The sequence below is a fragment of the Microdochium trichocladiopsis genome, assembly GCF_020744255.1.
Source record: "Microdochium trichocladiopsis strain MPI-CAGE-CH-0230 chromosome Unknown B0I36scaffold_2, whole genome shotgun sequence".
Lineage (NCBI taxonomy): Eukaryota > Fungi > Ascomycota > Sordariomycetes > Xylariales > Microdochiaceae > Microdochium > Microdochium trichocladiopsis.
The window spans coordinates 2873199-2900146 of record NW_025763545.1 but is presented as its reverse complement, the minus strand read 5'-3'; the positions used below and the strand labels follow the sequence as shown (position 1 = coordinate 2900146).

The following is a 26948-nucleotide window of genomic DNA, read 5'->3' as shown; positions in this document are numbered from 1 at the left end:
TCCGACAACAATTGCCCGAGTCATCGTCACCCGCTCGGCCGCTCACATCCGCCACTGCAAGAGCAACCTCGGATAAAAGAAACCACCACCAGCCGTGGTATTCCTGGTGCCCTGCCGTTCTAGACTGTCGGTGCTCAGGCTCGTCTCAAGCGTCTGGCTGCCTGACGACGACGACGACGACGACGACGACAACAACAACAACAACAACAACAACAACAACAACAACAACAACAACAACAACAACAACAACAACAACAACAACAACAACAACAATAAGAAACTGGTCCGAAAGCCTGTGCCACATGTGCCCAGACAGAACGGCCTGCAACAAACAGCATCCTTGAGAGGGCCAGTCAGACTTCATTTTCACGTCCTCGACTAAAACCTGACCTACCTCGTAATGGCTGTCAAACCCGTATTGCGGGCAGGCATCGCTCTCTTACACGCTTCTCTTGTGTACGCAGACGTCACTTATCACCAAGTTTCCGACGACAAGTGCAACTGCTACCTCACCAATGGCACCGACGCAAGCTACTACAGCTCACACAAGTTCTACGACTTTAGAAGCCTGTCGCAGTATGCCGGCATCCCCAGGCCCATCACAAGCGCGCAGGACAACGCCGACGCTGATGTGACGAGCGACTTCTTCAAGTCGGATGTCTTCACCAATGCATGGGAGATCCAGAACTGGAACAACAGCGCCCGCCTGAACTCGGGCGAGGTTGACGCCAGCATCCTATTCGTCAACTCGCCAAACAACATCTACATTGAGAAGAATGCGGACCCAGAGCCTGCGTCTCAGACATACATGACGATGCGCACCGCCCGCTTCAAAAACTTCCAGGCCGGTGCCGAGATCGGGTCCAAGTCCTTTGACTACCACTACCTGTCGATCCGCATGTTTGCCCGCACGGTCGGCAGCCCCGGCGCAATCACAGCCATGTTCACTTACAAGGGCGCCGAGGACATCACCGCCGTCCAGGAGTCGGATCTCGAGATCCGCACAAGAGACCCGCCTCGGTTCGTCCAGTACTCGAACCAGCCGGCGTACACACCTGGCGGTGGCGACATCCCCCAGTCTACCCGCAACGTCACCCTGCCCCGCGGCCTGACCTATCGCGACTGGGCGGTCTGGCGGCTGGACTGGACGCCGACGACCACGACGCACTTTGTCAACGGCGAGCAGGTCGCCTCCATCGCCTTCCAGAACCCGCGGGACCCGCTGCAGGTCTTCTTCAACTCATGGAGCGACGGCGGGTCCTGGTCTGGCGTGATGGACGTGGGAGAGCAGGCATTCCTGCAGATCCAGTGGATCGAGCTCGTCTTCAACGAGAGCCTCGTCAATGCGACCGAGGGCGGCAGTCCGGGCGGGAGCAACGGCAAGCAGACTCTGACTGAGCGGGCCATGGCGGGGGACATGCAGTGCGCCAATGTCTGCAGCATCGACGAGTCGCCGACCATTGGCGTGGCGGTCCTCATAAAGAGCTCGGCCGTGTCCCTGAAACACGTGTCCCTGCAGAAGACGGCCTGGGCACTTTTCAGTGCTGTGATTGCCGTTGTGATGGTTCACATTTAGGGTAATAGAAGGTTGGGCGGCGCACTAGATATGGACGATACTAAACTTGTACGAGTAATGGAAAAGATCCCGTACTTCAGAGGGTGTCTTTACGAGTGAACGATAATAATAAAACTAAATCCATTTGAAGACGGAATGATTTATCTGGCGTTGCAATTACGAGACAACCAGGTCCGAATGCCTATTGTACATGGGCACAGCCTCATTTCTTCAGTTGTTGTGTCTTCTGAGATACGGGAGGCATGATTTGTTTTACTCTCCCAGACGACAGATGTCTTAAGCGTCCCTGCCAACCCATCTCTCTATCATGCTGCAGGCGTCTTGAAATTGCTCCACCAATCCCCCCCCCCACGCGCTCTGCATGCGTCGAGTACTGTAATCACTCACATGGACACCACAAATCACCATCTTTGCGAGGACGCCGCCATCAGTCGCGAATATAAACTGTGATACGAGACAGGTTCTTCAACAACCACTAAAAGCTGGCGTGGTCTAATGGTTATGATTTCTCGTTCACATCGCATGTGAATAAGCGTGTTCTACCTTGAATTCCGAGAAGGTTCCGTGTTCGATCCACGGCGCTAGTATTCATCTTTAACTTTTGCATTTCTTTTTTTGGCCTTGCCTTCATCATTTTGGAAAATCTTGGATTCTCGCTTGCTCGATTAAAAAAGGGAGGTTGGCGATGCTTTGATCTTTGTCTCAATTTTGGTCTTCATCATTTTTGGCGGAGAAGGGTCGTCACTCTTTGCTGGTGTGGCTCGTGGTTAATTTTTACAACCGGCCATTGCTCATGGGCGAGCTCCTGTCCAAGGCTAATAATTATGGTCATTCGTTGGAAACAAATCTCGAAATACTTATTTCTCTTTCTGAAAAGTGCCCAAAATCCGCTTCACTTATGCCTGGTAGAAAAGATGAATGGATGCAAATGTTCACTTTTTATCCTGCAAAGCATCTGCAAAGCATCTGCAAAGCATCTGCAAAGCATCTGCAAAGCAGGAGAAGTAAAGTGGAAAGAAAAATATATAACTTCTTATGGAACACCATTCAAAAGTAAGACAGGAACAGGAATACGACTGGTCCATTGACTTGATTAATGGTCCGATCACTGTTGTCCTCAGCATGCTACGCTGCTCTCCAATGCAAACCGGGAGAAACTCCCCTGAGCCCGAGGAAGTGGTCCTCCTGTCCAGTTCAAAATAGCAGTAATTCCCCAGCACAATAGCAAACATGGCCGCACGTTTCCAGCGCCGGTTCACTGAGCGACGGCAGCATTTCACGAGTAGAGCTGGCTCGTTCGCGCGGCCAAGGCCCACATATTTCAAAGCATTATATCTAAATATATGCCTCATCACTTATGAATCTACAATCTTGACAAATGGGGAAGGTATCAATCCGACAACGCCCATATACGTCCCCGAGTACCAGTCCCCATTGATGTCGTGGACCTCACGGATGTCAGCGCCACGGGGAAACAAAAGCTCATCCTCCGCGTCTGGGGCGGGGTACCACGACCAGCCTGCCACAGCCCGCTTTCCTGACCCTCCGTCTGGTGGGAACGTGTCCGTCGCTGCCGCAGCCGCGTTGCTGCCGGTCAACGGCGGGGCTGTTGCGGCGACGTCGACGGTCACCAGCCGCTCGACGCGAGTCTTGCCGTTAGGGCCCATCCACCGCCACTTCTGCAAGCTCGTCGTCAAGCCATCTGGTCCGCGAGCGGGCTCAACCTTCAGGTCCCGTCCGCCTACAAGATCTCTCGTTATAACACGCCGCTGCGCACCGCGGCTCTCCTCGAAGCCAATAGCTGCCATACGATGACCTTCAAGACACCGCCTCCACCCCGAGGGACCATTCTCTTCCGATATCCGCCCCTGCCGAACTAAACGATGGTGGCAGTCCACGCAGATATCGTAGTCCCCAGGATGCGTATCTGGCACGACAGTGCTTGTGCAGGTGAAGCAGTGATGGCGGCTCTGGGTCGGAGGGATTGGATCTCGGCAGATGTCGCAGGTCGTCGTGAAGGTCAACGGCTTGAAGTTGCCAATGCTTAGAGCGTTGGGGCCCGTGAACAGGGTGGCAGATAGAGGACGCCTGGGAGACCTGGGCGGCGTGCCGGGCGGGGTTTGTGAGGTTCCAGACGAGGGCTTGACATAAGTCAGAGGTAGTAATGGGTGCGTGCAGCTGTATCCCTGATTGACACAGTTGTTGCAGAAACCCCAGTCGCCTTCGTTGCACGAGTCGCACCGCCAGTAGCACTCGTTTGACCACGTCAGGCATCGAGAACAAAACATGCCGCTTTCGAACCGCGCGGCCGGGTCCTCCGTCGTCATAGTGCGGCGGCCGTCTGCGCCACCCGGTACAGCTCTCGGCGGTCGATATCGGTTAGACGTAAGCATATGGGGAGGATCGAAATGCTCCCCACCCGCTGCCGCCTGCGCTTGCTCCCATCTCTTGAAGGCCGTATAGCCAAACCCAAACCAGTGCATGCATCCCCTTCCCGTCCTGTAGCAATCGAGACAGAGGTTCCAGTTGCCTCCTGAGCACTTGGAACAGTTGTAATGAAGCTCATATTCAATATGTGGTCTCGAGCATCGCGAACATGTGATTGTGGGTTCGTTGTAGTACTGTGAGCGGCTCCGCTGGTGGCCGGATCTCACAGGCGACTGCAGCAGGCCAAGACTGGGCAGAGGGTTCTGGGGAACAACAGAGATCTCGGCAGGGCGTTGCGTCCGGCGCGCCCGTCCATTACCATTGTCAGCCAGCTCAGCCGCTGGTGCTGGGACAGATGAACCGTCCGGAGTTGCCGAATTTGCAGCCGCGGCTTGCTGCGACCCAGAATTCTGAGCTGCTGAGGTGCGCATACTAAAGCTAGGGCCCGAGTTAGCCGTCGCTGAAGTCGCTGACGGCAGGCTGTTGCTACGATTGTCGGCGAAGAATGGACGCTGGATTATTGGGTCGGATCCACGAGACGTCGCCGTCAAATCTGTTGAAGATCTTGCTGCGGGCCTGACTTCTGGTTCCCGGGGCTGCACGGGGTCGGTCGCGCTTCGAGCACCACTCGAATTCCTCCTGCGCCGCCGCCTCTCAGAGTCGCCGTGGACTTCGAGATGCACACTCGCTAATGGTGGCCTTGCTCTGTCATCCTGCCGCGAGGAAGAGGTTCCCGGTCTCTCGTTTGCAGAGCTGGATCTCTGTCTGCTGCTCTGGCGGACTGTCTCTGTCGCGGAATGTCGCGAGGCAGCCTGACTTTGCTCAGGTCTTGAACCGCCCGTGTTTCTCCTTGGATGGTCCTGGCGGGACCGCTCCCGCTGCCGCCTGCGATACGCCTCGGTAACCTTCCGGCTGAGCTCATCGTTCTGTGAAAGATCAAGGTTGTCCAGATCAAGGCCGTCCAGCAGTCCTTCTTCCTGAATATGACGAGCAAAGTCCTCGATTTCTCGCTCCAGATCCCGCGAGTCCACGTCAGACGAGCTAATCAGGGACCTGATGGACGCCTGGTGCTCTACAGCTCTTCTCCGGGTTGTCGATGATGCGGGTGACCGTTGCTGCGACTCGCTGCGCCGACGTCGTCGCTCGTCAGAGGATCCATCCGGATGAAGCATGTTGCCTGAGTCTGTTCTGCGCCGGCGACCCTCAGGTCTGCTGCTCCTGTCCCTCCCATCCGCCGCCCTGGCATCTCTGCTTGGGTCCCGGCTGTGTCTGGTCCTCGAATCCTCCGACGCGCCCGTCTCACGTCTCCTCCGCCCTGATCGATGCTCCGACGACTCCCGAACTCCAGCGTCCTGCAGACTCAGCTCGCGTGCCTGTTCCAGCATGCGCCGCTCCATCTCCTCTGCCCGCCGCTCCTCTGGTGACTTGTCGTCTGCACGTACCTTGGGCAGGACATGGTCACCCGGCTTGTACTTGGCCCTCATCTCCTCCTTGTCCTGCTCAGACTTGGCCTTGTCCGGATTTGCAGACAGGAACATGTCTATCAGCGTCGCAAAGGTGGCGCTGTGCCTTGTGTCCCTGACCTCGGCTCGACATGATGGGCAGGTGAACACTGGTCCTCTGCGGCTTGTGCGATCCGGCAACGCTTCCGCGTTAGTCTTCTGCCAGCTGAACCAGTCCTTGACGCAGGCGCCGCAGAAGGTGTGCAGGCAGTCGAGCAGTGTCAAAGGCTGATAGAGAATCTCGGTGCAGATCTATCATGGGAGGGCGATGGTGGGGTTGTGGTTAGACAAGGGCGAGTCATTGAGCCTTTGAACCGGGTGGCATCCTGGAGCACTCACTGAGCAGGTCAACTCCTTCTCCAGATCTGAGTCCATCTCAGCCAAGCGTGTCGGCAATGCGACAAGCCAAGCGCGTGTGGGTGCGCCGTGAAGGGGCTCGGGCAGCACTCTTATGCGCGGGCTCGCCTAACACTGAAATACGTCGTCTCGTCTTTGTTGTGTGGTGGTAGTTGGTGTAATCAAGGCGGTGATTGCCGCCCGCGATCCACGGCTCGAGGTGGCACGGCGGCGGTGGGGTAGAAACCCGCTTCGGGTGCCTGCCTCAGGGCAAGGAATGGGGGAACACCCGGTCAGAATTGCTGCGTCTTGCGAAGACGGCAGAAGAGGTGCCTGAGGGCTGGTTGGGGCATCCCGGGCAGGCTTTGGCAAACCGCCCCTCTTAGATTCTCGTATTGGTGGCCGGCACGGCCAAGGCTGCGTGCAGGGTGGCGCCTTGGCCTCACAAAAGAGGGCGACCGTTCATCTGGACGATGGCGATGCTGACAGCAAGCGACATTTGTCTAGCAAATAGGTTTTAAAAACTTGCTAAGAATTCAGCCCATGCACCCCGCTAAGGCTGCAGCTAGTGCTTTTGTGAAGATGTTGCCCGCATGGCAAGTCGGCTGTCAAGAACAGCTGAGCCTATGATTATGCCGGTATTCAAGCTTGACCCCACCCGCCGAGAAACGCAGGAGTCCTGGATGCTGGCTCTTCTCACTGGCTGTTCAGCTGGGCAGTCGAGGCTGACACGAGGGCATTCTAAGCATGACTGTCAGATGCTGCTGGAATCATCACGTCCCAAAAGGATACGCATCTGCGTTCGTTCCTTACACAGCTTTTATAAGTCGTGACTAATACTCGGCCGAGGCCAAACTGCCTATCCGAGACTTGCATTTTCGTGTTTGTCTAGCCTAAAACTGACCTACTCATGAGTCCAAGTAGGCTTCTGCTTCTCCGCGAAAGCCTTCATGCCGATCTTCTGGTCCTGACTGCCGAAGATACTGTGGAAGACCCGCCTCTCATATTCGACCCCGTCCCGCAGGGCGAGATCCTGGCTCTTGTTGACGACTTCCTTGCACCCCTGCACGGCGACCTTGGAATAGCTTGCGATGGTCTCAGCCGTCTTGAGCGTCACGGTCATGAGTTCGTCATAGCTGCCAAACGCACGGGCCGCGAGGCCCCATTTCTCCGCGTCGACACCCGAGAACGACTTGCCCGTCAAAATGAGTTCCATTGCCTTGGCCTTGCCAATGGCCCGAGTCAGCCGCTGACTGCCGCCAGCTCCAGGGATCGTGCCGAGCTTGATTTCGGGCTGGCCAAAGTTGGCCTTCTCCGTGCAGTAGATGAGATCGCACATCATGGCAAGCTCACAGCCGCCACCCAGAGCGTGGCCAGAGACGGCGGCGATGATGGGCTTCTTGACGCGAGTGGTCAGGTCAGACCAAGACTCGATGAAGCTGGACGTGTATGCCTTGGAGAATGTGAGGGGCGCCATCTCCTTGATATCAGCACCGGCGGCGAATGCCTTTTCTGAGCCGGTCAAGACAATGACATTGACCTTATCAGAGGCATTGGCCTCGCTGAGAGCCTCGTTCAACTCGACAATGAGAGGCGTACAGAGGGCATTCAGGGCCTTGGGCCGGTTCAGCGTCACTGCGAGAGAAGAATGTCAGCTCCACAAGCTGCGGACCCGGACTGGGGGCGAAAGACCTACCTTGTGCGACACCGGGCTTGGGCTCCGAGGTCTGAATGTGCTCAAAGGTCTTGGACGAAAAAGGCCGGACCACACGGGGCAATGTGGAAGGCTGGAAGCGGGAGGCGACCGGCCTCATCGTGCGCAGGACGTTCATGATTTCGAGAGAGTGCCGGTCGGTCGGTCGGTTGGTTGAGGAAAGGTGGCTGCGATACAGGTGCAGTTGTCGCTGTGCAGTCTACGACCTATGGCTGTGCAAAGGGAGTCTGTGTTGTGCAATCAAGGTGAATGATGAAACAGAGAGGTGCTGGAGCTGTCCGAATGCCTCTTCGCCTGCAGCAACCGTGTCTGGCCGAGGGTAACGACTTCCCCAACGGCACTAAAGAATTGGAGCTCTTGCGTCACAAGCATCCGGCCGGGCCTGGGGAAGCTGTGCTCGTGCGGGGCCGCCCTTGTCCCGCACTCATTTGTGTACTGTAGCGCTCCAGGAAGTACCACGTAACTGTATTTTCCAATGGGTGCAGGGTGCTCAGTGGGTACCTGAGGCCCGCCCCGCTCCAACCAGCTCCCAGCCGGATCTGTCCGCCCAGCCACACTGCATAAATCGCAGTCGTGCATAAAATCCCTCCGTTATGTCCCAGCGGCGTAACGGTCTATCAAAGTAACGTCTGAGCAGGTAACGGAAGGCCAACTCGAACTGTTCAATGGCTGATGACAAATCCCTGCTGACGCTTGCACACATCATAATGTCGCCCTTCTCAGATCTTGTTCCGACGGTAAACTCATGAATGCCCGCTTTTCCTGTGCACCTTCTGTGCGGGCATGAATTGTTCGGATGTTTGCTGAACACGATTAGCTCTGCTGCCCCAAGAGAGGCCGATGAGAACGCTTAAGAAATTTGGTAATGTCGAGCCAAGCCGAAGAAAGGCAGAGGGGGTTAGCGTGCACAAGTTGGAGTCGACAACTCACAGTACTAGACTGAAGCGGCCAACGCTCAGTCAGAAGTCAGCGGTGAGATTGACAAGGAGGAGGGCCACTTCTCAGAAGTAAAACAATGTAGAAGAACTCCTCGTGCCGTACGAGAGCTGAGAGCGTTCCGGTAGCATGCTCGGCTTTCACTCCCTCGCGCAGCTTCGGCAGAGCAGCGTATCAAACCGCCGGCACGAAAATCGGAGTGCCATTGCGCTGAACCTGCGCGAAATCACTTGATCACTCGCACGAATGATGGCTCGAATTCTTATGCATGGAAGTAGGAAAATGAAGTTGCAAGCAAGTTTGCTGAGCGCAGTCTACACAATATCGGCTGGCTTACAGATTCATGGTCTTGTCAGCCTGTAGGTGGTAACAGGCCCTCATTTATATGTTTCTAGGTCTGCTTGAGGAGCTGTGAACAGGGATCTACCTGCTGCGCTTGCTGTCATTGCCTTTGGACTCTTTGCTCTTGCGCTCCTTGCCCTTGCTAGCCTTACCCTTGCTCTCCTTGCCCGTGCCCTTCATGCTTTTGCAGAAGTTTAGAAGGTGCTAGCTCGCAGAAATCACGATTCGTGTAAGTCGAGGGACTAGAGTCGAGGGTATGACGCTGGAGTAGTTGTCGTCATCGTACTCAATTTCGCTATCGTTAGAGTCAGAGTCAGAGTCATCGTCCTCGTCGTCAACGTCGCCCGGGGGGCCGGGGGGGGGGGGGTTCCGGCAACCTACACTAGTGCGTTATTTCCTGTTCAACCTAACAACTGATCACTACCACACTAGATACATACAAAAAGAGAAAACGAGGCATAACAAGGCAGTCAAAAGATGCGACTACGGCTCAAACACGAGGCGTTGGCGATGCACCTGCGATACGAGATAATAGTGTAGGGACAGTCTAGGCACAGGAGCTTGGCCTGAGGAGGTACCCAATACTACAAAGTGAGAAGAAGTACGACCTAGTAAGCTACCTGTAATCTATGCAAATTCTCGCACTAAAATGCCCATTGCAGCACGCGGCCAGACGCACATCCAATAGCTACCCTCCTCTTACCTACGGCTGATACAATAGGACGATACTCTGGTGGTAGCCAGAGCCATTTTTCATCGTCAAAAAGAATCCAAGTGCGATCTGCGCTTAGACCATAGCCACGACGCTGCCTATTCAAAGATGAATGCGAAAAGGGCGTGGATAGGATCGAAGAGGCTTGTTCGAATGCCGTAGGTAAAAGCGTAAACGTGCTAAGATCAGTGTGGAGGCAGTCCCCTTGTTTGTTAAACTCGATATGAGATACTTTCATCCCCGTGTTGAGCGTCTGGAGGCATTGACCTGTCGTGGCATCCCACACCCTGATGGTCTTATAGTCCGAAGACGCGAGCCGGCAGCCGTCGTGTGAGAACACGACCGACTTGACCCAACTAGTATGCCCCTTGAGTGTCTGAAGGCATCGGCCCGTCGTGGTATCCCATACCTTGACGGTCTTGTCGTACGACGACGACGCGAGCCGGCAGCCGTCGTGCGAGAACACGACCGATATGACCCAACTAGTATGGCCCTCAAGCGTCTGGAGGCATTCATTCCACTGGTCTTCCATGTCCGGCTTCATTTTGATCCAAGTCGGTTCTTCGTGTCGAAAAGTCATCCGAACGCGGCTGCGCGCAGGGCTAAACACTAATGTAGACGTATAGACCTGTAGCGGATAATTCTCAATCACCCATCGATAATACATAGTAAAGCGGTGTGCATCCTGAAGAAAGCCATATAGACTATTATCCTCTATGTTGATCATCGGGATCGGGGTAGACTGTCCTGTGTTTCGAAGCTCGAGTGGTCGATGCGCTAGTAACTCACTGGCAAGTCTGCTCAAGGACACAATAGCGCCAGGCAGTTGTTTCACAAGACTCAGACCCTCGAGCTAATGGAGAAAGTGGATCTGAAGGAATGTAGCGACTGAGTTCATTATGTCGTCGTCCTGCAATCCAGCGTTCGGCTCGAGGAGGTGGCGTATCCAGTAGGTGCATGCGTACCGAACATCGAAGAGTGGATCCGGAGAAGGTATAATGACGTCCTCAATTGCAGCACCGGGCTGACGAAGGTTACATATGTCTCGCTGCAGCGTCGTGGACAAGTACTGGAGCGACCTGGATACTATTGCGTGGTGCGCGCTTCCTACTCCCAAAGGAAATAGAGAAAGCGAGGCGTCCGCGGACAAGAAATCCTTCGCGGACTGGTGGACAATGTATACGTGCTCCTCTCGGACTGTGAGGAAAGATCCACACATGGCCACTGCCTGTCTGCAATCGTCTGTGCTACATCTTTCGAGCAGCTTAGATAGAACACGCAGCTCTCTGAGATGAAGTGGGCGATATGCTGTTACAACGACAGCGAGCATTTCCAGGCAGCGACCCGAACCTCGTGGTCGCCGCTGAATATGGTCCATCATCCTGCGGTAAACGCTTACCAAATCTGACGGTGTCTCATCAATGACCTCTAACATATCCAGGCTCATTGTGTCGCGGAGCTCCGAGATGACAAGGGAAACCCAGAGAAATGTTCCATCAGCCTTCTGGCGCAGCTTGTCTCTAACTTGGCCTTCAAGCGCAGAGTCCGAAATCACAAGCAGTTGGGAGACACAATAGTCAATGTATGCGTCGACCGCGTGTGCAACCTGCTCTGCGTTCTCTCTCAGCTCAAGGCTGAGCCGAGCACCCGAAGAATTCAGACGCAGCCCGCGCTCGATGTCGATAATGTTGCGGCTCGATACGAGCCACTTGGCCCGCGACTTCCCTACAGTTCGAGAGATGAACCCCAGCAGACTCGATAAGTCCTTCGTACATTCATCGAGGGCATCGATGACTATGAAGACCGGCGGAACCGCAGGGTCCCGTAAGATGTCCATTAAAATCTCGGACAACGCAATCCAGGCGTTCGCATCCTCGAACAAAGCTCGGCCAGCGTGGTCGTACTGTTTCCGCAGGTATCCGATCAGCGATGGCTGCTGGCCAACGAGCATGTAGATAAGCCCCCGGAGCACAGCTGTCGCGCTGTTGATACGCGCGTCAGTGTCCTGGCAGAAGAAATAGGACAGGCTCCTGCCGGTGACTGGCATCAGCTCGTCGATGATGCCGCAGAGGAGCATGCTTTTGCCTTTGCCAGGGTCACCCATGATCTGGAGCAGACGTGTCTCTGGATCGTCGCGCCATTGTCTAAACTTGGCGTTGTCCAGAATCCAGCGGTATGAGGCTGAGAGGAGACCACCTTTTGTTTGCTCGATTCGTATCTTATCATGGCGTGGGTCGGTGGCTCGAAGGTCCCTCAGGCACGCAGCGTCTTCCCCGGGGCCGTTGCTTCCTGTATTTACGTTATTAACGATTAAGGTGAAGGAATAGGGCTAACAAACCCATGTACAAGTCGCCCGTCACAGCGATGTTGTCGCGGCCGATTGCGATACTTCCGGAGCCGCCATTCTGGATTGTCTGGCTATGGATATGTGTTGGAGCTTCTGGAACGCTGGTGTGGTGAATTGCGGTGCTAAACGCAGGCTGTCCCCGAGGAAAGGATCGCGGAGCGGTGGAAGTGGATCCACTGAGTCTACGCTTTCTGGAGAGACTGTCCATGGTATGCTTGTAATGTAGTCAAAACAGGAAAGAGTTATTTTCGCGAAACGCGCTAGATGGCGACTCCGGCCTTACAACTGTATCGGACACGTGCCCCTGCGCCCATTCAGCCTTGCGGGGCTCTGTGTGCCAAAGCGACATGGGCTGTAAGCACAGGTACACCAGCCAATGCTGCTGCTGTGGAGCTGCCTCGACACAAGACCGCCTCCCTCATCCGTGCTGCACCAATGTATGGAACAGGATCTACGGATCTAAATACGTATATATGGCCGTTCCTTGAGGCGGGCTTGACGAGACAAGTAAAATGTATCTATCTCGTATAGCCTTCCTGATACAGTCTACAAAGTGAATTCATGTTATGGCCAAGACATCCGTAGGACCGTGCGAGTCTCCGAATGGCCAGGGCGTCTTAGAGACTAAGACTTTCTGTCGCTTGGAAAGACCTATGGGACTCACGATGGCTAACAGCACCGAGACTGGCGGCGTGTTGCTCTCTGTAATCCCCGCTAAGCAATGCCCTATTACGATGCACCCTGGCCGCTTAGCTTCGTGGCTAGTACGAACCAAGCGAGGCCCAAACAAGATTGATATCGGCTCGGCCCGCTGGCAGATCTCGACCAAGCATTAAAGCGGGACTGGTGGCATCCGTGCCGATGGTCCTCGTTCCTCTTTAAAAGTAAGGCCCTGCTAGTGGTTATGGGCCACAGGCCGCTAGCCGCCAAATATGGAAGATACTGTAGCAATTGGCAGCGACTCGCCAGCGGCGACCCCGCCTTGAATCCCTAAGTGTCCGAGCAAGCCATTCACCATTTCTGCGATATCAAACTTCACGTCTTCGGCACAGTAGACGCCATGGACCTAGAACCCACGCGCCCGATGGCGCATGGAGAATACACCGTCGCGATAATTTGCGCCATCGGTTTCGAGATGAGCGCAATCCGCTACCTCCTCGACCGCGAGCATCCCCGCTTGCGCACCCAACCGGGCGACACGAACATGTACGTCCTCGGCGAGCTTGCCGGCCACAACGCCGTCCTCGCATGCCTGCCAGGCAACCAGGGAAAGAGTGCGACTGCCGTCGTCGCCACCAACCTGGCACGCAGCTTCCCTTCCATCGAGTGGCGTCTGCTCGTCGGCATCGGAGCCGGGGTGCCTAGCCACAAGCACGACATCCGTCTCGGCGACGTGGTCATCAGTATGCCCGAGGGCCAGTACGGCGGCGTGGTACAGTACGACCTCGGCAAAGACACCGAGGACGACTTTCGGCTCAAGGGCTTTCTCCTTCCTCCGCCCTCGCGCCTGCGAAGCGCCGTCGAGATGATGAAGTCCGACCACCTAATGGCGGAGAACAAGGTCGACGAGTTTCTGTCCCACATGCTGCAGAAGTCGCCGCGCCTGTCCATTTACGCACGCCCACCGCCTCAGCTGGACATCCTTTTCGAGCCCGACTATCCTCATCCGTCTGATCAGGCAACTTGCGGGCGATGCGACCGGGCTAGGGCCGTCCCCCGCAAAGCCCGTGCCACCAGCTCTCCCGAGATCTACTACGGCCTGATCGCCTCTGGCGACCGCGTGGTCAAAGCTGCCCACAAACGCGACGCAGCCGTCAATAGCGTTGGCGACATACTCTGTTTCGAGATGGAGGCGGCCGGTATAGCTACTGAGTATTCGTGCATCGTGCTCCGCGGTATTTCCGACTATGGAGACTCCCACAAGAACAACGACTGGCAGCACTACGCAGCGGCTGCGGCCGCCGGATCTGCGAAGGAGTTGCTTTCGTATATTGACCCCGAGGAACCTGCCCCATCGCCACTACCGCCATCAAGCACAGTCCCGGTTAGAGGAGCGCGGGACACTCCACACGTCGATGGACAGAGAATACAGAACTCGGGTTCTGGCAATATTTCATTTGGGCGTGATAACGTCGCAGTCGGTGGAGACATGCATATAAGTAGGCACTAAGGTGCGAAATTGTGCACGAATCTGAGTAGCTAAGAATCCTAATAGTAAACACCATAGTATCTAGCAGTCGTGATCCGACACGTAAGTAGTCGCGTTAAGTCCTTCATGCATCTAGCTCGACTAACTCGACACAGAAGACCTGTTGACAGACTTCATGTCCGACCTTTGCGAGAGCGACCCCAGCGCTGACATGACTCGCATCGAAGACGACAAGGGCGGCTTGCTGCACAATTGCTTTGACTGGATCCTCGAGAACGATCAATTGAAGCATTGGCAACAATCCAAAGACGCTCGACTCCTCTGGATCAGGGGAGAAGCAGGCAAGGGCAAGACAATGCTCATGATCGGCCTCGTCAATCAATTGGCCCGGTCAAGGTCCCCAACCTCTGGGTTCGCCTTCTTCTTTTGCCAAAATGCAGACCCGCGCCTCAATAATGCCATTTCCGTGCTGCGGGGGCTTGTCTGGATGCTATTGCGCGCACACCCGAGCCTGGCTCAGTACATCCCAAAAGAATACCGGGACAAGAAGGACAAGCGTGCAGCTATGTTTGAGAATCCGAACCAGACTTTGTTCTCGACCCTGAAGATCATGCTCACCTCTATCCTCATTGATGCCTGCTTCGACCGGCTTTACATACTTGTGGACGCTCTCGATGAGTGTAGTCAGGATTCGGACAAGCTAGTCGACTTGATAAGGCAAGACACCACGAATCCTCATTCAAGAGCGAAGTGGCTCGTCTCAGGTCGCTACACGGTACGACTCAACAGAGAACTGAAGCCAAGCCAGCACAGGAACTTACTTTCCTTGGAGCTCAATGAAAACCATATCTCGGAAGCTGTGGCTAGCTTCATCAAGCAGAAGGTCGACGACCTAGTCACTACCGACAACAGAAAGCTACGGAAGCAGGTCCGAGACCGGATGATGGAGAAGGCCGAATCCACCTTTCTTTGGGCTGCGTTAGTGTGCAAGCATCTCAAAGGACTCGCACAGTTGCAGATTTTAGAGGAGCTCGACAAGTTCCCACCTGGATTGGCACCGCTTTACGAAAGGATGATGCAGCTAATTGAAGAGCGCGGCCTAGACCTTAGCACTAGATGTAAACACGTCCTTCGCGCAGTTTCCATCACCTACCGGCCCCTCACCCTCCACGAGCTTGCTCCGGTAGCGGATCTCTGGCTACCACTGGATCACCTTCGCGAGCTCGTCGACCTCTGTGCCTCATTTGTTACGATTCGCAAGGATACCATTCGGTTTATCCACCAGTCCGCCAAGGACTACCTGGACATCTTGCATACGATCTTCCCTCGGACACGGGAGGAAGAACATCGCCAAGTCGTAACGCGCTGTCTAAAGGCTATGTCCGACACTCTGAAGAGAGACGTATATGGCCTGGATCGACCCGGCTTTGCAGTCTCAGACGTCGTTATACCTTCTCCGGATCCACTCTTCGCTGTTCGGTACGCATGCACCTACTGGACACGCCACCTCCTCGAGCCGAACGCTGGATTGCAGGACGGCGACATAATGAACTCAGTCGCTATATTCCTTCAGATCCACTTTCTCCATTGGCTCGAGGGTCTGAGTCTTGTGAAACAACTGCCTGGCGCTGTTGTGTCCTTGAGCAGACTAGCTAGTGAGGTACTAGGTCATCTACCAATCGAGCGTCGAAACACAGGACACTCTGCCCCGATCCCGATAATCAACATGGAGGATAATAGTCTATACGGCTTTCTTCAGGATGCACACCGCTTTACTATGTATTATCGATGGGTGATTGAGAATTATCCGCTACAGGTCTATGCGTCTGCATTAGTGTTTAGCCCTGCGCGCAGCCGCGTTCGGATGACTTTTCGACACGAAGAACCGACTTGGATCAAAATGAAGCCGGCCATGAAAGATCAGTGGAATGAATGCCTCCAGACGCTGGAGGGCCATAGCGATCCGGTCAACTCGGTCGTGTTCTCGCACGACGGCTGCCGGCTCGCGTCGGCGTCGGACGACGAGAACGTCAAGGTGTGGGATGCCACGACGGGCCAATGCCTCCAGACGCTTGAGGGGCATAACAGTTGGGTCAAGTCGGTCGTGTTCTCGCACGACGGCTGCCGGCTCGTGTCGGCGTCGGGCGACAAGACCGTCAAGATGTGGGATGCTACGACGGGCCAATGCCTCCGGACGCTGGAGGGTCATAGCGATGCGGTCAACTCGGTCGTGTTCTCGCACGACGGCTTCCGGCTCGCGTCGGCGTCGAGGGACGAGAACGTCAAGGTGTGGGATGCCACGACGGGCCAATGCCTTCAGACACTCAAGGGGCATAGCGATGAGGTCAACTCGGTCGTGTTCACGCACGACGGCTGCCGGCTAGCGTCGGCGTCGGACGACAAGACCGTCAAGGTGTGGGATACTCCGACGGGCCAATGCCTCCAGACGCTTGAGGGCCATACTAGTTGGGTCAAGTCGGTCGTGTTCTCGCACGACGGCTGCCGGCTCGCGTCCGCGTCGGGCGACAAGACCGTCAAGGTGTGGGATACTCCGACGGGCCAATGCCTCCAGACGCTTGAGGGCCATACTAGTTGGGTCAAGTCGGTCGTGTTCTCGCACGACGGCTGCCGGCTCGCGTCCGCGTCGGGCGACAAGACCGTCAAGGTGTGGGATGCCACGACGGGCCAATGCCTTCAGACGCTCGATATGGGGATGGAAGTGTCTCATATCGAGTTCAACAAACAAGGGGACTGCCTCCACACTGATCTTGGCACATTTACGCTTTTACCTACGGCATCAGAACAAGCCTCTTCGATCTTATCCACGCCCTTTTCGCATTCGTCTTTAAACGGGCAGCGTCGTGGCTATGGTCTAAGCGCAGATCGCACTTGGATTCTTTTTGACGGTGAAAAATGGCTCTGGCTACCACCAGAGTATCGTCCTACTGCATCAGCCGTAGGTAAGAGGAGGGTAGCTGTTGGATGTGCGTCTGGCCGCGTGCTGCAATGGGCATTTTAATGCGAGAATCTGCTTAGATTGCGGGTAGCCTACTAGGTCGTACTTCTGACTTTTTCCCTGCCTTTTCTTTCTATTATTTATTCTATGTTGTTTAGGGCGTTAGTGTGTCGGCAGTCGGACCCGTCTAGCTGGGCAAATTTCGCCGACTATGTAGGATACTACATTATTGTAGCCGAGCTTATATTCTACACGTTCGGTGAATGGCTCTCACTAGTTGAGCCATACCAAAAAAGATGGTAATAGGTGCCTCCTCAGGCAAAGCTCCTGTGCCCATACTGTCCTTACACTTTATCTCGCATCGCGGGCGCATCGCCAACGCGTCGTGTTTGAGCCGGAGTCGCAGCACCTCACTACCTTGTTATGCCTTATTTTCTCACCCCGCATATATCCAGTGTAGCAATGATGAGTTGTTAGGTTGGACAGGAAATAGAAGGAGAGGAACCGTTGCACTTAATCCGTGATCCAGATTCAGGTAGCGGCTTGGAACAAAAAATGTTCCAAACCAGCAGCCACGGTTCTAAATCCGTACTATCGTACCGGAACTCGCTATATGTAGGTCGCTAGAAAGCCCCCCCTGATGTTGGCCATAGGACAACGAGATAGCTGTAGCTAGCTTTGTGTGTGCGATAACGAATGAGTTGAAGCAATGCTCGTGATTCCGCCCCAACTTGGACGTATCGGGAACGCCAGCGACACGATCATCCGTTTCTGATTGAAGGGACCTTGTGCACGGAGTACGCGGGCGGCGCACACTCGCGGTCGTTCTTACCGAGGCTGCATTCGTAGATGTGCTAACAGAGGAGCGCTTCCCTACCCCCGCGCAACTTCGAAGGCACAGGCCCAAGCGCAGTGGGGGTGATCGCCGTTGTGATGCAGGCGTTGGTTGACGCGGCACCAGGCTCGCAGCACCATGCCCTGATTTTTCCAGTGAAACCCCTTCACAGCACCACAAACCGAGAGCATGCCCAAGAAAGTACAAGCCCCGCGCACTGTGATCTCAAATCGCGGCAGCCCCCTTGCATGATTTGTCGTAGCTCTTGGTTCCGTCACATCCGATAGAGCGCGAAGACCTCCAGCCTGAAGGCCTCGTTCCTCGCTTCTTCAATTCCAGGTATCTTCATAGGTTGGAGCGTCTCGGTCTATTGCGTGGCATGTCGCAGGCAGTAATTGGAAAGACAGAGGTTTGAGGCTCTCGATATAATTCCACCTCTTGTCATATAGCTAATATGCAACAACCAGAAAGAGTCGTTACTCTCGGCCCGTCGGCCATGCAAGGAGAGTTTCTATCATTCGTGAGTAGAGCTTCTCGTCCTCTCGTTCCCAAGGTCTATCTTTGGGAAAGACCACCTTTCGCAGCTCGTTCAAACGACTGCACAAGCTAGCTTTCCGCATCCAATAGGTGGGATTGAGGGCGCCTTGGCAGGGCATCTGCAACCTTCGACGGGGCTACCAAGGACTGCTTGAAGCACTCTTCAACCAGACAGATTCAAATTCACATGACAGCATCTACAGTCGCAGTAGTTACACAAATAAACATTGCTTTGTCATCCATAATCATATCCTCCATTACGCTGGGGTACATGATTTGACCCAGGCAGAGGTGGCTCTTGGTGCAAGTTTGCTAAGGCGTTGATATAGGTACCTACCTAGGTAGGTAGTCTCCTATTGTCGGGCGGGGAGAGTCTTGTCATATTTTGGACTAGAATAAGCGTCACCACCTGCGTCATTTAGTGGCTAAATGAGGTGCCTTAGGGGACGTCAAAGCGGGGTAGGTGCGCTAAGCTGCGCTATCTGGACAGCCATAGGCCACTATATGTCCACTACAACCTAAGGTCGGTCTGAAGGTGTACTCATCATTCTGCACCGCAGGGTGTGCTTTCGCACAGGTACAAAACAGGGCGTATTATACGCTAAGTAGCCATGTATCTTTAGGTCTCCCAGAATGACTTCTGATCTTGTGCAGCGGTGCTGATCTCAACTTCAACTAGGTGAGCAGCGATGCCAAGGAGGTGTGGGGAAAAGGAGGAGCGTGGGGCGAGAACTTCCCAGGAAGTTAGTGCCTCGGCGGCAAAGAGACGGTCTGCCCCACAGCTTGACTCTAATGGCACGTTCTCATGGATGAGAGGCAGTTGCAGAAGTGACAGCTGAAAGTATGCTCTGTTGCGCCTACAATAAGTAGGTAGGTAGGTAGTTTCCACAACCCAGGCTCTGAGGCGACCCTCTGCTGTCCGAGATCCAGGTGCCTTCAACAGTGCCAGCCATATCTGATTGCCTTTCATTCGTGTGCTGAAATGCTCTTGGCAGTACTAAGCTCGCATGACAGGGTCACAAGGTTTCTCGATAGGGCAATTGACCATGAGACAGCGTTCCCAGTTACAACAAGTTAACAAGTTCTCCCGCAAGCATTGCTTCTGCGCATGAGCCTCCAGAACCCCGAAGGCGTTGCCCCTTGATCCTTCGCATCCCAGCTGGCTGAAGGGTGGATCTTCCATGCAGCGCGCTGATAGGTGACGGAACGATCACAGAACATCCACTCACCTTCTGGGATAACAAGATAATCTTGTGTGTGCACGACGAATTCCATGGGTCTTGCGTCGCTTCACCATAAAATACCCTGCCACAAGCTAGGCCCACGATTTGGCGCGTGTGCACCCCACCGTCTCTTCGGCACTCCTTCGAGGTGAAGGGGGTCCCCGACGATGTGAAGCAGAGCCCGAAGGTCGACGACGACAAGGACTCTCGTCTGAGCGTTCGGCTTCGCTATGGGTTCGAGTAATATGCCCCCGTAAATTGTCGCTGCGAGAGAAACGCCTATGGCAATATGAGTCGTCATATGTCTGGTTTCCGGAGGTCAATCAACTACAAACATCACCATCATCAGTCGTGGTCGCTGCGTGACGCTTGATCTACTTCTCTCACTACCAGCTTGGTTTGTGCCATTCTCCTGCTCTGCGTTATCGTTTTTCCGTTGCTAATATCTCGTACAGTTCTGTGCTTGGCTGGCCAGCATACCTGCACATGCGAAGAACCGCGCTCGTTTGTCGCTGCAAGACCCTGTGAATTCATCGCTCAAGAGAGCGGCAAGATTGAACGCCCTCCTCCATTCGATTTCGACTTCCTGCGCCCATCGACTAGTTGCCATGCAACAGCTGTCATGATGGAGGCCGTCAGTGAGAAGCAATGTCAGCCTGACAGCGACAATCAGCCAAGAGTGAAGCAGATTTCTAAAAGAAACCGGCCGAGCGGCGCTGCGCTCTCTAAGCTCGGCAATCATCTTGCTTGTGACCTCTGCAGCGAACTCAAGCTCAAGTGCGAAGAAAAGAGGCCCTGCAGCAACTGCAACAGATATGCCGTGGTCCGCATCACTACCCCCCCTACGCTCGGTAAACGTAAACGGCGCCGTACTTGTGGCTCCTGCCACGAACGCGAGCTCAAGTGCGACGGAGAGAGGCCCTGCAGCAGCTGTGACAGAGATGGCGTGCTCTGCACTACTCGCCGTAGATATTGGAGCACGAAGCCGCACACTCGGACGCATCATCCTTGTGACTTCTGCCGCAGACGTAAGATCAAGTGCGATGGAGAGGGGCCCTGCGGCAACTGCAACCAACGTGGTTTGGGCTGCAGTCTTAGTACAGAGGAACAGCCCGTGGCAAAGAAAATGGTGTCATGCTCCCCCTGCGCCATGCTCAGGCCACATGAGGGCTTGTAATTCGGTAAGCACCATACTTTCAACATGTGATGGCTTGCAGGCATGGGCAGGGCCCGGCCAGAGAATTTGCTCGATTTGCTCGATCGACTGGCCGTCACCACCTAAAGGGCTGTGGGGAAACACTTTGGCGCTTTATCCTCTGGCGTGGTGAAGGGCTGAGCATCGTGGGCAGGGAGGGGGGACATCACGCCACGATATGTAGGGTATCGGAGTGACATGCCTAGAAACCCTGAAAGTAGTCCAGACCGGCAAGCCACACGTACTCGGGTGGGGAATGCGTCGAGCGCCTTGCTGCGCGTGAGGAAGTAGGAGCTCTCGATGCCCTCGCTGCCGGCCAGCAGGTCGTAGCACTTGGTGCCGGCCCAGTAGTAGGGCGCTTTCCACCACTTGTCGAGCGGCACCATGATGGGCAGCCACGAGCTGAGATGCGGCGCGGTGCGCAGGAAGTACTTGCGCTCCTTGAGCGCCTCCCGGACGAGCTCGTACTGGGAGTAGTCGAGGTTCCAGAAGGCCTTCTCGAGGTACCGCACACCACCGTGGACGAGCTTTGTGCTCTTGCTGCTGGTGCCGCTGCTGAAGTCGTCTCTCTCCGCCACGGCGACCTTCAGGCCTCGGGTCACGGCGTCGAGGGCGACACCGGCGCCGGTCGCGCCACCGCCAATGATGAGCACGTCGTACTCCTCGCCAGGCTTTGTGCTGTTCTTGAGGTTGGCGAGCTGCTCCTGCCGGACTTGACCTTGGGGAACAGAGGCATGCGGAAGGTGCCGTCGGCGCTGTAGTACGGGGGCGCGACAGCGGCATCCTCGAACCCGGGGATGTTGCGCGGCCGGTATGTGAAGTAGAGCGCACCACCACCTACGGCTGCGACCGTGGTGGGGATGGCGAGCCGCCGCAGCAGGCGGGAGTCGGCTTGTCTCGACATGATGCGTTGGAGGGCCTGTGGTCGTCGTTGTCGTCGCTGTCGTCAAAGTCCCGCGCTGAGGACGCGGTCTGTGGGATCGGAACGTTGCGTGCAAGGACGACAGAAGACGGAGAGGCACAACGCGGCGAGAAGGAGAGGAGAGCTGGCGGGCGGGGCGGAAGAATACTCGGAGGATGGCAAAGAAGCACAAAATCGGGGACGGCGGAGTGGCAGAAATGTGGAAATCGCGCCGTGGAGCAAAAGCCGGGCCCTCTGCCGGACCGGACCCAGCACTATGACGTTGGCTGGCCGAGAGCGGGTGCCGAGGGTGTGCGGATTGCCGCGGGCTTGCTGCGGAGCGTGAGTCGTGAGGAGGCAAGAGATACACAAGACACAGACAGACGTGAGGCTCTCGCGAGCAGGATCCGGTGGGGGAAGTCGGTGGTTTAAGAGACGAGGTCAACGAGGTTGCGGCCTCACTGACGGAATCACAATGAAAGCGGAGGGACCTACGTCTTGGAGCAATGCGCGCCGCCTTCCCCCAAATCCTGCGTGCCCCGAGCACTGAAGCACAATACCCACGTGGGGCCTGCCCGTGCCCTCTCAGTGGGGGAAACCTCCTCCAACCCGCCCGGATCACCGCTGTTTCCACCAATCACTGCCCCGCGGCCACTTTTCCCTCGAACGAGCCCCAACCCTCGCCGGCACCGGCGCGCTCGGCGGGCAACTTTCTCCATCCTCGTGCCATGTCGAGATCAGCCCCAGAACCGTCGGACCATAATTAATCATCATCAACTTCCAGCTTGTCCATTGCTTGTCGAGCTTGTCTACAGAAAAACTCCTGCTCCGTCCTCTCCACCAACCCCGGAGTGACATGTCCGACCATATCGACACAAGCCGCGTCCACCCGCACAAAGCACGTCATCGTTGCCGAATGCATCCGCTCTAATTACATGAGAGGGGCCTTCAACATTATTATACACACAGCCATCGCATGGATGACCAAGACAAAGAAGAAAGATACATATGCAAAGAGCACAAGGGTATCCAAAGACGGAGTGCACCGGACCAGTCAGCATCGCGAGGCTCGAATCAGCTCAACGACGCTCATCGAGAAACAACAATGGCCTAGGCTCAACTGCCTTCGGCGTTCCTCCCGTCCACGCATAGCGGGAATAGAATGTCCACAAATGTCCGCATGGGCCCGCTGTCCTGGTCATATGCCACGACCACGCTCCGCTCGTTCATGGCTGCGAGCTCGTGGCCTTGCTGACTGCTGTGGTGGTTGCCCTCGCCGTCATGATCGTCAAAGACCGCGGCTGCAGCTGCCCTCGACTCTCTTCCGAGTGCGCTGTCCGCCGTCGTGTGTCGGACCAGATGTTTGGAGCTGGGCCCGATAGCGGTCGGTGGCACCGGCGAGGGCAACGAACCAGCCACGCGCACATCAACCTTGATCTCCTGCGACACCATGATGCCGCCAAACTCGGACCGCTGTTGGCTCTTGCCCAGCCCGCGATGGTCACCTCTCTCCCGAGAGGGCATCTTGAAGATGCGCTTGTGCTCATTGCTGGTGCGCTCCCACAGCTTCAGTGTGGAGCTGGTGCTTGCGTTGGAAGGTCTCCTCGGCGCAGCCACAGCATCCCCATCCATGATTGTGGGCTTGGAGATCGAGCGTGCTCTCAGGACATGCCGGACACCCCTGACCTTCTCTCGGAGGCCTGATCTCCTTCGCGTCGCTATCAAGACCCGGTCGGGTGCGTTCAGCAATGCTTGGTTGACAACCGGTGAGACCTCACGGTGCACGTGACGGGAGAAGATGGCATGGTACGGAGAGTCTTTGTGGGCCAGCTGGTTGGCCTTAAAGAAGTTCAGGGGGATGAACTCGCACTTCGGACTATTGACGGTGGCATGGATTGGTACGACCAACTGCAGAGTGATCATAGTACATGTCATGGCAGTGTTGGTGCCATTCTGTGCACGGCAAGGCACTCTGACTGTAGTGGCGACCAGGTGCGCATCGTTGAAGATGGGGTCGTCGATCCAGGCTCGCAGAGACTCTACGGCGTCGTACAGCTGGGAGGCGAAAAGCATCTCCTTTGGCGTCAGCTTCTGCATCGTATCCAACCGCTGCAGCAACGAGAGGACGTTCGTGCGGTCTAATTGACGCACGAACTCTTCCTGCCACAGTTCCAGATGGTCAAGCGGCAGTTGCTGCGAAGGCAGAAGGCTTCGAGCTCCCTTTCTGACCAGAATGTCGAAGGCGAAGTCCGAGTTGACAGTGGCCTTGAGTGCGAAGAAGCCCATGTGAACACCGGGCTCCAGCATGGTGTTGTCCTCGGCGTACGTTGCCATGTTGGCAAGCTTGCCAGCCAGATTCCGGGTCTGTATCTGCATGCTCGACCCAATAATGCCACAGACATGGTTGATATCCGCGAATCGGAAACCAGCGGCTTCCAGCTTTTCGACTTCATAGGCATGCTCGACACGGCGAACCAGGAACATGAGAGAGCCACGAGCATAGTGTTGATGCTGTGAGAATGCCCAGTTCTCGCCCTTCTCGGAAAGGTCGCCCGACTTCTCCACATCCAGAGCGTCCCCCGTGTCAGCCCTGCGCCTTCTTGGTGTAGCTCCAGTCGGCACGATCTCACCCCATAGAATACCGACATCTGTCAGCCTCTCTTTCATCTTGTCTGCCAAGCTCATGGCAGCTACGCAGAAGAGCTCCTTGAATATGATGCCATAGTTTTCGATCTGGTGGCCATTGTCGTCGAGGAGTCGCACCCTGTGCTCGCGGTCGTCTTTGGACAGTTGGTGAAGGTGCTTCGACATGCCCTGAATGATGCTCTGTAGTCCATGCCAGTTGCGAGAAGCCTGAAACATCCAATGAAAGAGAGGGTTTCCGATACTGAAGCTATCGCTCGCAGTCCTCTCCACGTATGTGTCTGTGATTCTCTCGCTCGGAAGCAACCCATCTGGATTGACCATGATGCGACCAGAGCGGTCGAACACCGCCGCGGCGAGAACAATGTGCTGAGCCTTAACAGCATAGCGTCGCATGGCGCGTCTCGTGTATACAGCTGTGCATGCGATCACGAGGGCAGCTCCGACTGAGAGGCAGATAACCACAACGACGGTTGTCGTACGTGATGACCGCGCGCCAGTGTCGGCCAGGCTGATGAGTCTGTAGTTTGTTCCCACGGAGGCACACCAATGCATGCCCGACACAGCGCCCGCGAGCACAACTCCAGACAGCATCCGTTTCCACCAAGAATTTTTCCACGAAGCTCGGGAGACGAAGAAGAGCGTCAGGGCCACCGTACTGGCAAGCACAGAGATGACTGCCGCGCCGACGACGTTTCCAGGCTCGTAGACGCAATGATAGTTGGCAATGGATGAGTTTGCGACATAGTGCATGCCGCAAATAGCACCGCCAGCCAAGATGCCTCCGACCGGCGTCCGCCACCAGACAATGTCGTTGTTTGCACCAATGGCGACGAAGGCCACCAGTAGGACAATAATCGGTATGAAGAAAGACAGTACCGTAAATGTCGGAGAGTAGGCGATGTGAAGTGCAGGCTCGCCGTTGCCAAGTTCGATAGCTCTGTTACCGATGAAGTGCATGCACCAGATGGAGATGCCTCCCATGGTCACAGCAGAGCCGAGGAGGATGAGATGGTTGTATAGTCCATTCTTTGATGTTCGCCGGTTGATCAGTTCGAGAGTGCAGACGGCACCAATGAACGAGACCAGATAACTGACGACGACAAAGCCACTGCTGAAGGACCGAGGAACGATCTGGCCTTCATACTGGGCGAGAAGCTCGGTGGTCGTCGCCATGGCTGTATTCGTCAAAGACGGTCTATGGACCAGCCGCCTGGGCGGACTTGTTGTTGAAGGAGAAGTTGATGTCGTTCAAGCAGAGCACAACCGGTGCGTGACTGGCGTGGAAAGGTCGATTACTGGAAAGAGGTGCAGTTGGTGTTCATGGTCCTCATGAACTGTGGCGCTGTTAAGTCCTTGTCAGCTGGGATCCTACAGAAAGAACCTTTGGGTACAAAATGCGGCCGCACAAGTTGAAAGGAAGAAGGCGCGGAAACGAACCAAATGGTCGGGAAGGCAAAGTGTCACTGCCTTGACCAGGACTTTTGACAGCCACAACGGCAGGGCGAGATGCACGGCAAAGTGGCCTCGACTGCGGGTGGAAATAACCAGATACAAAAGTCGTGAGGTCCAACTTCCACTGGCGGCAGCACCCAGCCAGCCGGTCAGAACCCTAACCAATGGGCCTGTCACAAGATTGAGCTTGTGACGACGGAGAAGGCTTCCTGTTTCAAGCTAGGCCGATCATTAGGTTGCGATGTAAATAGGTGCTTGCCGTAATAGAGACTCCCGGGTGGATATCCTGAGCCAAGTGCCAAAGTTAAGGCCTGGCCCACGACCGAAAGCTGCGGCGAGAAGCCGTGGCGTTGGGACTACTCCGAACGGGGTCGGCTCTGGGACGCAGTGATTTCGGCAGTAGAGTTGAGGCTAGGTACGCTTGCTGTCAGCTCGAGGCTCGGGGCGACCAGGAACCCGTGCTTCTTTATGGGTTCACGAGAACAGAGAAAAGGTCGCACGAGTGACGAGCGGGTGTGGTGTCAATAACTATGAGTCGGCTGCAAGAAGCACCCATACTCGGTGCCATGGCACGCATGGCCATGCCCGCGGTAGGCAGGCAAAAGCAAGCGCGAGGCTCATGTCTCTGGTGCGAAACACGCAGCGGCTGTCATTGGTATGAATCGAGGACATGGAGCACGTCGCTCTCGCGTCAGAGGTATTCGGTCCAGTGGTAAGAGGGCCTGGACAAGTTGGACGCCACGGAGCAGCGCCTCCCTCATAGGAAGCGGGTCTTGGCCGCGATGCAAGACGGGCCCGAACGGGGATGGCATGGATGCAGGTCGTCTACCGTAGGGCCGGTCAGCCTCAGCCTGGGCCAGTCGCACCAGGACCCGGGACCCGGGCGTTCAAGATTGGCATCTGCAGCAGGCGAGGCGGCATGTAGATCGTCCGGGGGGCTGGCTGCCGTGCGAGCCGGGGAGCGAGGAGCGAGGAGACCGGAGGCCGTGAAAAAGAAGCTGCCGAGAGACAAACCTCGACACAGTTGTGCAGGAGGGCGGGGACCAAAAGCAACGAGGGCGAGTGGGTGACAGGCGGTGGCAGGGGTGGCGGATCGCCCAAGATCACCCCAAGATCAGCACGATCGCAGCCAGGATGCTGGGCGATGCGTGCAGGGGAGATG

The 26948-nt window shown here is 55.8% G+C and overlaps 8 protein-coding genes and 1 non-coding gene across 9 annotated transcripts; 3 read left to right on the top strand and 6 right to left on the bottom strand.

Annotated features, from left to right (window-relative positions):
* Nucleotides 1–190: 190 nt before the first annotated feature.
* B0I36DRAFT_315206 (hydrolase-like protein) lies at nucleotides 191–1712 on the top strand. The gene has a single exon (XM_046152858.1). The coding sequence runs from the start codon at nucleotides 401–403 to the stop codon at nucleotides 1574–1576; it is 1176 nt and encodes a 391-aa protein (XP_046017097.1). The 5' UTR covers nucleotides 191–400; the 3' UTR covers nucleotides 1577–1712.
* Nucleotides 1713–2057: 345 nt separating this feature from the next.
* B0I36DRAFT_t43 lies at nucleotides 2058–2163 on the top strand. The gene has a single exon. It is a non-coding gene; the product is annotated as a tRNA-Val (tRNA).
* Nucleotides 2164–2931: 768 nt separating this feature from the next.
* On the bottom strand, nucleotides 2932–5880 carry B0I36DRAFT_359593 (uncharacterized protein; the record flags this gene model as incomplete). Its single annotated transcript, XM_046158161.1, has 2 exons — nucleotides 2932–5757; nucleotides 5845–5880. 2 exons carry the CDS (start codon nucleotides 5878–5880, stop codon nucleotides 2932–2934), a joined length of 2862 nt encoding a protein of 953 aa, XP_046017096.1.
* A 634-nt stretch (nucleotides 5881–6514) lies between these two features.
* Nucleotides 6515–9117, bottom strand: B0I36DRAFT_381067 (enoyl-CoA hydratase precursor). The gene is made up of 3 exons (XM_046160840.1): nucleotides 8919–9117; nucleotides 7538–7722; nucleotides 6515–7476 (listed from the first exon to the last, which is right to left on the bottom strand). The coding sequence occupies exons 1-3, from the start codon at nucleotides 9011–9013 to the stop codon at nucleotides 6746–6748; spliced, it is 1011 nt and encodes a 336-aa protein (XP_046017095.1). The 5' UTR covers nucleotides 9014–9117; the 3' UTR covers nucleotides 6515–6745.
* Nucleotides 9118–12787: 3670 nt separating this feature from the next.
* Nucleotides 12788–17177, top strand: B0I36DRAFT_73392 (uncharacterized protein). The gene is made up of 4 exons (XM_046163295.1): nucleotides 12788–14051; nucleotides 14108–14143; nucleotides 14197–16322; nucleotides 16446–17177. The coding sequence occupies exons 1-4, from the start codon at nucleotides 12953–12955 to the stop codon at nucleotides 17058–17060; spliced, it is 3876 nt and encodes a 1291-aa protein (XP_046017094.1). The 5' UTR covers nucleotides 12788–12952; the 3' UTR covers nucleotides 17061–17177.
* Nucleotides 17178–18015: 838 nt separating this feature from the next.
* B0I36DRAFT_315190 (uncharacterized protein) lies at nucleotides 18016–18643 on the bottom strand. Its single transcript, XM_046152857.1, has 2 exons — nucleotides 18300–18643; nucleotides 18016–18241 (listed from the first exon to the last, which is right to left on the bottom strand). Exon 1 carries the CDS (start codon nucleotides 18486–18488, stop codon nucleotides 18309–18311), a length of 180 nt encoding a protein of 59 aa, XP_046017093.1. The 5' UTR covers nucleotides 18489–18643; the 3' UTR covers nucleotides 18016–18241; nucleotides 18300–18308.
* A 1014-nt stretch (nucleotides 18644–19657) lies between these two features.
* B0I36DRAFT_73379 (uncharacterized protein) lies at nucleotides 19658–20734 on the bottom strand. The gene is made up of 2 exons (XM_046163294.1): nucleotides 19928–20734; nucleotides 19658–19871 (listed from the first exon to the last, which is right to left on the bottom strand). The coding sequence occupies exon 1, from the start codon at nucleotides 20596–20598 to the stop codon at nucleotides 20032–20034; it is 567 nt and encodes a 188-aa protein (XP_046017092.1). The 5' UTR covers nucleotides 20599–20734; the 3' UTR covers nucleotides 19658–19871; nucleotides 19928–20031.
* Nucleotides 20735–20870: 136 nt separating this feature from the next.
* Nucleotides 20871–21691, bottom strand: B0I36DRAFT_359589 (uncharacterized protein; the record flags this gene model as incomplete). The annotated part of the gene is made up of 3 exons (XM_046158160.1): nucleotides 20871–20924; nucleotides 21033–21465; nucleotides 21501–21691. The coding sequence occupies 3 exons, from the start codon at nucleotides 21689–21691 to the stop codon at nucleotides 20871–20873; spliced, it is 678 nt and encodes a 225-aa protein (XP_046017091.1).
* Nucleotides 21692–22804: 1113 nt separating this feature from the next.
* B0I36DRAFT_236938 (uncharacterized protein) lies at nucleotides 22805–25507 on the bottom strand (the record flags this gene model as incomplete). Its single annotated transcript, XM_046149501.1, has 1 exon — nucleotides 22805–25507. The coding sequence occupies one exon, from the start codon at nucleotides 25505–25507 to the stop codon at nucleotides 22805–22807; it is 2703 nt and encodes a 900-aa protein (XP_046017090.1).
* Between the last annotated feature and the right edge of the window lie 1441 nt (nucleotides 25508–26948).